The sequence below is a fragment of the Malaclemys terrapin genome, chromosome 7, assembly GCF_027887155.1.
Source record: "Malaclemys terrapin pileata isolate rMalTer1 chromosome 7, rMalTer1.hap1, whole genome shotgun sequence".
In the NCBI taxonomy this organism is placed as follows: domain Eukaryota; kingdom Metazoa; phylum Chordata; order Testudines; family Emydidae; genus Malaclemys; species Malaclemys terrapin.
Genome location: NC_071511.1, coordinates 57835701 through 57847769, shown reverse-complemented (window position 1 = coordinate 57847769; position 12069 = coordinate 57835701). Strand labels below are relative to the sequence as shown.

Here is a 12069-nt window from a genome sequence, read left to right as displayed (position 1 = left end):
ATAAATTGACTAATTTCAGTGGAGCTAGAGCAATGGCTGCATTTGGCCCATCATATGTACTATCAGTCGATGACGTGCTCTGGGATCTGTCTGGATGGAAAGCATAAATAAAACCATTATATTTTCCAGGGAATCAAATACTGGTATTTGATAGAGGATCCAATTTTCCTCCTGTTGAAGAGAATAGCCAGTGACTTCAAGTGAAGTCACAGCATATATTATATAAAGACTACATTAATATGAATAGGTCCGAATCCTTCAGAGTGAGAGCATTTCCAAGAGATGCTGACTACCCTCATCTCCCAGTGAGTCAATGGGAATTAAAGTGCTCAGCACCTCCCAGGCCTATTGGGTTTAAGTTATACAGGAATCCTTCATGCATGCAAGTTATACAGGAATCCTAAGCATGCATTCTCTAGCTGAACTGTGTAACAAAGCAACAACCTAATCGCCTCAATAATTATTAACTAACATGTTATCAAAGGCTCTCAGGTTTACTGCACCCGGAAACCAGCACTTTATTTAAAGTGTCACAAGCAAAATAAGGGGAAATAGCTGAAAAAATAACCAGATAAAAACCTTGTGAGCAAGATCATCTCTCAGTGATAAGAACACAAGATTTGCATTAGATAGTGTGTGACCCTAATGCAGTTCTGCTTGCCACTTCGAACAAGATTTTGTTTAATGAAGAGAAAGTAATTTTTGGTATCTGCCTGCCTGTCCCTTGAGACTTCAGTCTGAATTATTTTTACATCACAAGGAGACATGCATCAGTGAAACGCTAAAGTTGCTTCACACCATTGAGATGGCACGTTTTTTCCCCTTTTAGAGAAAGAGAAAAAGCGCAAACACGTAATTTCCCCTGCAAATGCAATAAGGGGAACTTGCACATTCAGTGCCAGCAATGAAGGCTTACACAACAAAGACCAGATCCTGTTCCCATTGGAGTCAAAGGCCCTAAGCCAATGACATTAAATTTTAGCCATGGACTTCTTATCGAGAGAGATATCAGTTTTCTTCTACCAAAGCCTATGATAGGTTATAGGCTACCTTGAGCTGTTTGGTGCAGAGGATCATGACAGACAAGGCAGCCACGTGGATGAGAGTAGAGTGGCATATAATGGGCACTGAAAGCTTATCAAGAAACCATAGAAGACCCTGCCATGTGGCTGGGCACTGTGGGAGACAAAGCAAGGGGATGGATGTGTTGCCTGGGTGATTTTCCACTTTGAAGTATGCCCAGACGTTAGGAGTGTTGAGTCAGCACTATGTACCTCTCCTCTCCCCTGAGTAAGAGTCTGGGCTTAGTGTGCAGTGTAGACATGCTCGAAAAGGCCGGGGAAAAGGAGGCAGGATTACAGTGACCTAGCTAATAACCTGCACTTATCTTGCTGTGCAAACTTTTTGGAAGTGAAGACGTAGCCTGAGAAAGAGTTACAGTTAGGTTTCTTCCCCAAGGCAATATCCAATAGGTGCTGTTCCCAGCGGTGCCCCACATGAATTGCATCTTCCATTCCTTCCCTTTGGATAGCATTAACTGTGGCATGCAATGAGACTGCTTAACATAAGCATGGCTATACTGGGTCAGACCAATGGTCTATCTAGCCTCATGGCACATGCCAGATGCTTCCGAGAGCATGAACAGAACAAGGCAATTTCAATCCTTCCCCTGTCACCCAGTCCCGGCTTCTGGCAGTCAGAGTATTAGGGGCACCCAGAGCATGGGGTTGCATCCCTGACCGTGTTGGCTAACAGCCACTGATGGACCCATCCTCCGTGAATTTATCTCATTCTTTCTTGAACCCAGTTATAGTTTTGGCCTTCACAGCATCCCAGGTGGCGAGTCCCACAGTCAATCCACAGCCGTCAGGGGGCAACTAGACAACAGGCAAGAGCTGAGTGCTAGCCAGTGGACCTTTTGGGTGCAGAGAAGGCATTCACTCACCCTGCATGACCTAACCCATGGCCTCGGACTCCAACAGCATTGCCAGCTGGGTCCTGTGGCCAGGGGGCCCACTTTGAAGAGCACTGGTGGCCAAGCGGGGAAGAGCCATAGGATGAAGCAGCCACTGGCACTGGCTTGCAAGCAGCAGTTCCCTGGGGCACAGAGGCTGGCCAGAAGGCAGCAGGTGCAGCGGCCAGTCTGGGCGCAGCCAGCTATTCTCTCGAGACTGGGATGTCCAGCGCTCACACAAGGGTCTCATCGCGGGGAACCTACACAGCCATCGCCCCCCGCTTTCCCGCTAGCGGGCACGTGGGGGGCGGCGGTCTTAGAAAGCCCGGGCAGTGACAGGCGGCTCCCTCTGCGCAGCGAGCGCCCCCGAGCGGGGGGCAGGGGAGGCCGCGGACGCGGGGGGGCGAGAGGCGAGCGCGCCCGGGGAGGGACCCCGGCATGGTCCGGGCTGGGGGCGCAGCGCCCGGTGGGGCTCTCCTGGGATCCGAGCCGCAGGGGTGGCCGTGCGGGGAACCTACCTGAGCTGGCCATGATCCGGGGGTTGGGCGCCTTCACATCCCCGGCAGCGGCTCCTGGCCCGGGCGCTGGGGAGCTGCCGCCGCGGGATACTGGCTGTAGCCGGCAGCCGAGTGGGAATTTCCTCCTCTGGCCACTTCCGCCGCGAGGCAGCGCCGGGGGCTGCCGCCCTCCCCTCGCTGCGCCCGCCCCGCCTTGCCCGAGGCCGGCTGCAGCCGCGGTCCCCTCCGGGGTAGAACCGCCTGGGCGCCGGCTCCTTCCCTGTGAGCGCGGCCGCTGAGCTCTGAGCCTACACTGCAGAGCGCCACTACCGGCTCCTTTGCCGGCCCACCCCGCCAGCCCCCTAACGCTCCCACCCCCAGCCAGCCACGCTCCACTCGCTGCCTCAGTGCCCCGCTCCCAGCCCCGTCCGGCCCCCTGCGCACTCCCTGCAGGCAGGGCCGCCGCTCCTCCCTGCCTCCCTCCGCAGCACGGAGCCTCAAACTGCCCCTGGCGAACCAACAGACCCGGGCCTGGCACTACCCTGGTATCGCAGCCGGGCTGGGCCCCCAGGGCTCCCTTCCTCACTTCCCCAAAGTGGGCAGATCCCAGCCTTTACCATCAGCGATGTTCCTGAGACCTTGTCTGTACAGTGAGGGGAACCAAGGGGACACAGCTGGTTTAAATTCCCATCCTAGGTGATGCAGTTCTCATCTGTGTGGGCACTTATTTCACACAGGGGGCCCTCTTCCGAAAACGGGTGCCCACGCATACTTGAAACGAAACAGCCTAAACCTAAAGCAAGATGCATCCCTTTAATTAAAGGTGGCACTTTAAGCCAGTTTAGTTAAACCAGCACATGCCCCTGTTCAGATCCTCTTGTTCTGGGTTAAGAGTGGCTTATTCTGCTTTTGTTTGGATTAATCTCTATTTCACTTTGACCAAGGCTATATCTACCATACATCTCTGCAAGCATAGCCCTACCATGTAGGCACACATACACCAACAGAAGAGGGAATCCAGTGGGTCTAGGAACACCACCTCCCAGAACAGTGTGAGCTATGGCAACCAGCAGAACCCTCTTATGCCAGCCTAGCTGCATTACACTGGGGTTTTGTCAGCTAGGTCACAGAGGGGAGTGGATTTGGGTTTGATTTTTTTCAACCCTCTGACCAACAAGTTTTAAGTGTAGGTAGGGCCTTAATTTAAGTCAATGAGGGGTCCGTTCAAACAAAACCAATATAAGCCACTCTTCGCCCAAAATAAGAGGGTTCATACAGCGGTCTGCACTGGTTTAACTAAGCTGGTTTAAATCACCCCATTATTTTTAACTAGTAAGACTTAGGTAGACAAACCCCTTTCCTTGTGATGCTGTGCCTGGAAGAGTAGCAGTGGCATTGCATGTGTACAGAAAGTTTTGCTTTGGATTTTATTTCCAATGGAAACACTGATTCCCCCATCTGACCAGATTCTCAGAGCATAGGTGCTGGAACTAGTGGTGCAGGGGGTGCTGCACCCCCTGGCTTGAAATGGTTTCCATTATATCCAAGGTTTACAGTTTGCTTTAATGGTTCTCAGCACCCCCACTATACAAATTGTTCCAGCGCCCTGTATCAGAGTGACCTCTGTCATGAGGATAAGGAGGGATAGGGTCACAGGTGTGGATGGGAAGGTTTTGGCAGCTGAAAGGAAGGTGGGAATATAAATAGGGCGCACGTTTCTCTGCAAATAAGGAGAGTTCTCGCTCACCGGCCTACAGGTTTGCCTCAGGAGAGGATGAATGCCTTGAATATTCAGGCTCACTATGGCTGTATGAGGAAAGTAAGGGTAAGAAGTCAGCAAGCAGCAGGCCTGCTTGTGGGGATAGAGGGGAATTTGTCCTTCAGATGCCGGTGCACTTGGCCTGTCTACCAATGTCATCATTTCAGCCAGCACAAGTTTACGAAGAGCAGTGACCCCAAGACAAGGCCGGAAAGAACAGGACAGCCACATCAGACCCGTGATTAACAGTAAACAGCTCAAAGCCACTGCACACACTCATTCACACTAGGCCTGAATTTGACTTAGTATCTGCCTAAATGGCCCCATGTCTTTTAAACAGACACAAGACTCTCCTTCCCTTCCAGTCCTAAACTCTTGTGCAGTACTGCACCATCTGTCCCATTTCAGCTCCACAGTGGCTGCGTTTCAGAAGCAGATTTAGAAGCTGACAGAAGTCACTTCCAGTTTGTAAAGCCCCTTAGGATGAAAGACACCTAGCCCTCCAGGGTAGAACTCTACTAGGGAGGGATTATGCTAGCAATTAATTAGGTGCCCAATGTTATATGTTTTTGTTCCAAATGAATAATCCTGGCTCAAGGAAGAGCAAATAGTGAGCAGTTTGTACATGAACACTACGACATTCACTCCCCTACCCTCGCACAATTCACAGCTAAATTCTTGAGTACGCATTTGCTCACCTCATATTCTGCATGGGAACCACAGACCTCTATGCCCTTCAGTCCCGTGCAGTGCACCATTTTCCTTTCTAGCGGTAAGAGCTCCCTCGTGTGTTGACAGGTGGTAGTTCATTAACAGAACTGGCCGCTCATTTAAGCCACCAAACATCACTCTCCTCACCTTTCTTTTCTGGACACTAAACATCTAACCCTGTTCTTCATGGGCAATCAGGGGAATCAGGAAGTGCATGGAATTAGCAATTCCTATGTGTCTGCTTGCCCAGGAGATGTTTGGCTCTAGGAGAAGAAGTTCAGCAAGCAGGGAAAGCAAACTTTGCCCCACAACTAGAGAGTTAAAGAGGACCCATCCCAAGATCTTAGTCACCTGCTCCAGAAGGAATTCTTGGACTCCTGCATTCCTATTGCCACCGTGCTCCCATTAACTGTCGGTTATTACCCTTTGCATAAAGTACATCTGCCTCAGTTCCACCATTTCCTCACTTATAAATTACTTGACCCAAATCTGCCTCCTTACTCACTTGTCTCCATGAAGAATCAGCCAGTCCCACGCTAGAAGACCCCTTGGAAACACAACTGCTTTAATGTTGCTCAGTCTTGACTAACTCTGGCCACTCCTGATCTTCCCCTTTTAAGAAGGGGAGGCCTTTCCTCCTCTGTGATTTGCATGCACTGCAACCAAAAGCCAATCGGAAAGGAAAGGAATGTGACCTGGGCATGTGTGGAATCCAAGTGAGCTAAAGGCCATGAAAGTGGAATTAAAGAAGGTCCATTGAATCCTACTCACCAGCTGATGGTGTTTAGTAAGCTGGTATTCCCCTCTCATTCTGGGGAAGTGCATCACAGTTATTGCCTCCATCTCCATACTGCCTTAACTCAGTACTCTAAGCTGGTGCTAACCATAATGCTGGATTACGATCTCTCTTCCTCCCACCTCTGCAAGACTGCTTTCTGTCATTAGTGTCAGCACTCTGTCAGTTCCCTCTTGCCTTTCGCCACTGCTTTCTCTATAGCCCAGCTCTCCAATCCCTAGTATGTAGAATCCTGCCAGCCACCTTATTGCATATAAAGAGAGGTGATCCCATGACACTCAAATTTCAGTATTCCAGGATCCTGAGTCAAGATTCCCTCCTCCTTTTTTAAAAATGCTCAGATTTGTTGCAAGCCAGCCTCAGAAGTTCTATTCCACTCATCTCACACTGACCTCTCTCCCTTCTCATAATCCTGCTGCTGCTAAGAAAGGTCTCTCCTGGTATCTGCATTTTGATCAACAGCTCTTTTCCAGTCTGAGAAGGAGTCATTCCTTCTCCCTTGCCTATGCCTCCTTTTCTTTGGGTCTTTCTTGAACTCCATCAATGACACTGAGCAATAGTTTGGCCTGAGATACTAAAATAAAGTCTAATTGAAAGCCATTGACTCTCTCACTTCAGAGATGTTAAAGGCTCCACAGAGTCAATCAGTACCATTTACTAACACTGATGTTAACCTCATGGGTAGAAGGGATATGAGTAGAGTTGGTCAAAGTTTCCAATGGAATAATCCTGTTGGAAAATGCAGTTTTGTCTAAACTGAAATATTTCAAGGGAATGAGTCAGTTGACAAGAGTTGACTGGAAAATAGCAACAAGTCATCTTTGTTGTATTAAAATATTGGATATTATATTTAACATTTTATATTATGCATTGGCATTACTGAAACAAAGCATTTTTACCCTATCAAACCATCTGATAGTCCTAAACTGAATTTTTTTTTGGAATTTGTTCCCTGGGATATTTCAGCTTTTCGTTTCAATTTGGAACAAAAAATAAAAAATGTTGGAATCTTTTATGGAACAGAAATTCTCTTTTCCTACCAACTCTAGTTACAGGTTCCCCCAATGGCCAAGAAACTGGTACTAGAAAAAAAGAGGACTTGCACATGTGCTGTGTAATATGGACACACCAGTAATATCTAAGCAGAGTTAAGGTTGCAACTAAGGTTCTAATGAGAGGTAAATTTACCACCCCACTCTCCAGCAACATATTTAAAACTTTAATGTGGAAGATTAACTCCTAGTGGCAAGTAGTTTTGCTCTGGAAACAGAGCAAGTAGTGTCCGATAAAGAATTCAATGACTTGAAATTGGTAAGCATCTAACATTTTCCCATGTGGGATAGATTAAATCTTTACTTTGAGTCACAAGCTTCCACAATGACCTTGCATACAGGATAGTCCAAGATGAATGAGCAGCAGTGAAGTACTTTGGGTTGACATTTAGAAGCTAGGATTCAGAGTTAACTTACTATTAAGACCAAAAAAAGAAGAACAGGAGTACTTGTGGCACCTTAGAGACTAACAAATTTATTAGAGCATAAGCTTTCGTGGACTACAGCCCACTTCTTCGGATGCATAAGTGGGCTGTAGTCCACGAAAGCTTATGCTCTAATAAATTTGTTAGTCTCTAAGGTGCCACAAGTACTCCTGTTCTTCTTTTTGCGGATACAGACTAACACGGCTGTTACTCTGAAACTTATTAAGACCAAGTAGCAGTTTACACCTCAGCCGTTATTTCGGACTGTCCTTCTACAGACTCAGGAGACAGGACTGCATTACGGTTGCATTCAGAAGAGTTTCTTTGCTGAACATCATCAAGGTTCTTTCTTTGTTGCCTTTCTGCAGAACAGGAATAGATGTCCAGGGCCTTGCAGGTCAGCTTTCTAGCGAAGGAGAAGTTATTGATGTGGAATATGAGTATATTCTACATGTAATTTGTTTATTTTCACATACACTTGTCCTAGAACAGAGGTTGTCAAATAGCATGCAGGCAAAGTCCTCACCCAGAAATCCTAGCCCAACACTAGTGCCTGGTTTCCAAGGAATAACTGTGCCACAGGCAGAGAGGAAACTCTCCTGCTGCTCTGCCCAGGAATTTGCAGAGCCAAAAACCATACCACGCAGCATGTCTTCCCAAGACTGACCATTTGCTTTCACACTAAGAAAGGACTCGGGAGAACACCATTACCTGACAATGCCTACTATAACAGTATAGAAGAAAGAAAATAAGCATAAAGGGAACCAGAGCCCTGTTAAACCCAATCCTGTGATGCCAAGTGTTGGGCCCAGCCTTCCCAAAGACATTCTCTCCTCCAGCTCCCAAGTGACTACTCTAACAGCCTCTCTCCTGAGCACTTGTGCAAGGGAAGGTGGGAGGCTGAGCTCAAGTCAACCTCTTGTTCAATGAGAACAGCTGGGACTTGTCTATATGCAGAGTTGCACCAGTTTAACTTCAGGTGTTATTTTAAAACAGATGTGGTTTAGTTGGTGCAAAAGGCTACATGGACTGGACACCTGTTGTGGTTTCGCTTAAACCTGCTCTGAATCATTTCAAGCTAAACCAAAGTAAGTGTCCACACAGGGTCTTAACTCAAATGGGTCAAGTTTGTCTCTGTAGACAAAGCCATAGGGTATGTCTACACTGCAACTAAAAACTCGCGGTTGGCCCATGGCAGCTGACTCGGGCTCATGGGGCTTGGGCTAAAGGGCTGTTTAATTGTGGTGTAGACATTCGGACTTGGGCTGGAGCCTGGGCTGTAGGACCCTGCAAGATGAGCCTGAATGTCTACCCTGCAATTAACAGCCCCTTAGCCCGAGCCCCATGAGCCTGAGTCACCTTGTCATGGGTGTCTAACTGCAGTGTAGACATATTCTTAGTGACCCTGCCAGGGAATTTAACTTCTGCTCCTATTCCACCCCTACACTGGAAACCAAATTAGATGATTTACATTAAAAGCCAGGAAATGCTGAAGCCAAGGAAATCTGAGGGACTTTCCAAGTTACTTTAATCTGGTGTTTGTGCAGTGGTGGGGAGGACAGAAACTTACTTTTTTTACTGTTGAAGCACTGGATCATCTCCTACAGCATCTCTCAGATTCCCTGCACCACCCGTGTCCTCCTGCACACTGTGCCGATGGCAACTTTCTATTGGATTCAATGTTAGTGATATATAAAACCTTTTAAAAACTTTATATCCTACCCTCTGCTGCATCAGTAGATTGTAGAAGACCTTTATGACATTTCCCACCACCACCACCATCACCCTGCCTCTCATGCAGAAGGGCAAGAGCCCTGTTCTCAATGTAGATGCATTGGGTTGGGGAGAAGACCAGCTACACTTACAGCTGGGGCAGCAATGGGACCTGCTACTCTGGCAGAGGTGGGGGTGCACACTGCTTTCAGAGGGAAGAATTGAAGGCACCTTACACCAAATGTTCCTGGTCTCCCCTCCATGAGCAAGATGTCTCTGGTGCCACTACGTAGCATCATTGCTCCTCTACCACAATGGAGAGTCAGTAATACAATGCAGCAATTCAAGATTTTGGTATTAATCTGCAGTTTCTTTTAAGGGTTTAGCACTCCCTTCGCCTCCACTTCCTTGACTTCTGTCTTGCATATGGCTGCATTTCCATTGTGGGAGTGACTCTTAATCTACATTTGGCACAGAGACACATGTCTGGTCTGACACATTCCTGCTTCCATCAGTGTAGCTAGATTAGTCAGGCTCCATCTGCAGGTTTGTTCAGAGAGGAGCCTCTCCACAAAGGGATGTTTAGAGTTTTGGTTTTATGGAAATGGACGAGATCTGGAGTCAGACTTTGGCTCTGTCCTAGGTCCTGAGTCAAGCACTGAGCATTCCCCTTCACCCTCAGTCCCAGGCAAGCACAGTAACTGCCCCAATCTCCCTACCCCAGGCAGATATTTTCTTTGCAGATCATCAGGGTAACCTTGTTTTGAGTGTGGTGTGCCTGGCTAGTCAGCCAATCAGAGCCTTCATACCCATACCCAACAGCATTCCTTTCATAAGGGGAAACTGCCAAGGCGCTAGTATGATGTCACGAAGAATAAGCTTCTGATCTACCAGAGAGGGAACAATTCATGTTAGTTATGGATCAAGGTATTGGCATGTCACCTGTAAATGCACTTCCTTCTGGGCAGCACTTTGTACCAATTCCCAGTCAATCCCACAACACTCTTAAAATAAGAAACTGACATCTAGATTTGGGCCTTAACCAAAACCACAGGTCTGGATTCTTATACTTTGGTTCACAGCTCAAATCTCTAACAAGCTGGTCCCAAACTGTGGGAAAGCCAAGGGTTAGATCTTGAATTCAAATGCCCTCCTCCCAATCCATGAGGTTTTTGGTTTGGACCAGACTAGAGTTAAGGTCAGATCTAGGATGTCAGTTTAGGCCCATCTCTATTTGCACAGATCAGTTTTGTGATGGACGAATAGGCTCTCCCAACCCAAATGTAACTTTCAATCAACATGCCAGAATTTAAACATCGGAAAGCTGCCTAGTGAAAGCCACGCTTTATAGGATCAGATCCGAGAGCAGCTTGAGTTAGGTGTTTGGTTGCTCATAATTGCACTTTCGGCTTTTGGAGGCAGATTTGCCTGCTGACTAGAGCAGGATACAGGGACTCAGGACACCTGGGCTCTGTTCTGAGCTCTGCCAATGACTGTCTCTAGGCAGTGCTGGCATATCAGAACTATGTGCTAGTGTCACCCTGGGAAGTAGGTTTCCCTCCCTCTCATGTGTGTTGTGAAATTTGATTAATTTTGTCAAGTGCTCTGAGATCTTTTAAAGGTACGCTACAACATGAACTGTTAACTCTTTGGGATTAGTTACAAACTGCTCCAGCGTGGAAGGAGCTGCTGTCTACAGAATGCATGCCCTATATGTGTCTCAGCTGAGTATCCAAACCCACAGTTTCACCCCCAAACTAATGACTTGCTCTAACCCAGGAAAACCCCAAAGGACTTCACAAACTAGAGGCCACAGCCTCATTACATCCTCTTTTATGGTGCCCCTCCATGGTTATTCAGCTTTCGCCAGGGGCCAAACTGGGAGCGGCATGGTCAGGACCATCACTGCAGGGTGTGAGGTCTGGGGCGGAAGTGACAGATTCATCTCTTCCAGGACCGACCGTCCCAGCCAATCGCACCAGGCCACGGGGCCCCCCAAAGCACGGGGCCCGGAGCAGTTGCCCCGATTTGCCCTACCCAAGGGACGGCTCTGGGGGTAGTGCTCTTTCAAGCTCCACCCACACAGACACTGCTCACAACTGATTGTGCACGTCTTCATGATCCTCCCTCTCGTTTCTTAAGCACTATGAGAGGCGGTGACACGTAACAGTGCTGACATTTAAAATATTAGCCTTGGGCCTCTGAGTCACCCTCTACAATGAACCAGGAAATCTCTGTATTTTTTATGAATATGGTGCATGCCTCTGTGTTTGTTTGATGATGAATTACTTGCTGGTGAGTTAGATCCAATGGGGTTGTTAAAGGAATCAAGCAAGGAAGCTAAAACAACAGCTTAGAGATGGAGCATTCCGACAAACACAATAGCCACATTTATAGCCTGGTGAGAACTCAGCACCAACTCTGGGGACAGAGCCTTTTTTGCCCAGACTGAGAAGAGAAATCAGAGGGAACACTGACTGAGCTATTACACTGTAGCCATTCTGGCCGAGGGCAGTCAGGCCTGATGGTAGAAGCAAGGGTTCGGCCTACTGGTTAGAGATGGGCACAAGGTGAGCAGTGTCCAGGAAACGAGCTGAAAGTCAGCTCCAGAGGGACAAAAGCCAAATGCAGAGCTGAGGGGTGAAGCGGAGTCGTAAGCCAGAGGCAGAGCCAGGAAGCGAAACCAGAAGTCTGAAGATGGTGGGGAGCAGAACAGGAGCAGGGACTGGAACAAGGGAAAGCACAGGTGCACATTGTTGAGCAGCCACTGACCTGCTGTGGGGACCAGGCTTATAAGCAGGGCTGCTAAACCAGCCGGCAATCAGGGGCTGTGACCGCTCTGTCAGTTCCAAGGCAGTGCACAGGGCCTTGTTGGTTGCCTAACAATGGAGTTAGACAAGGAGTAGACCAGCAGCTGGTCTGGTTCGTGACACACAAGCCCCCAGGGCCTGGAAGAGGGTGGGGGTTGGGATTAGGGTGAGGGTTATGGTTAGGGTTAGGAAGCATCACTGAGAGCTGTCATGCTGGCCAGGGAGTGCACGGCGAGCAGGACAGTCTGCTGCTCTCAGCCAGAGATGGGACTTACTTGGGCTGAGGGGGAGCTTGCAAAAGCTGACAAGCAATGATTAATGTGGGAGACCCATGTGTCTAAGGCTTTGCTGT

General features: G+C 48.2%; 1 protein-coding gene across 1 annotated transcript in view; it reads right to left on the bottom strand.

The window, feature by feature from the left end:
- PIK3AP1 (phosphoinositide-3-kinase adaptor protein 1) overlaps positions 1-2736 on the bottom strand; it is a 77268-nt gene extending 74532 nt beyond the window's left edge. The window contains exon 1 of the mRNA XM_054035536.1: positions 2473-2736. Within this exon, the coding sequence (XP_053891511.1) occupies positions 2473-2485 (13 nt within the window). The 5' untranslated portion in view covers positions 2486-2736. The remainder of the gene's footprint in view (positions 1-2472) is intronic.
- Positions 2737-12069: the final 9333 nt, after the last annotated feature.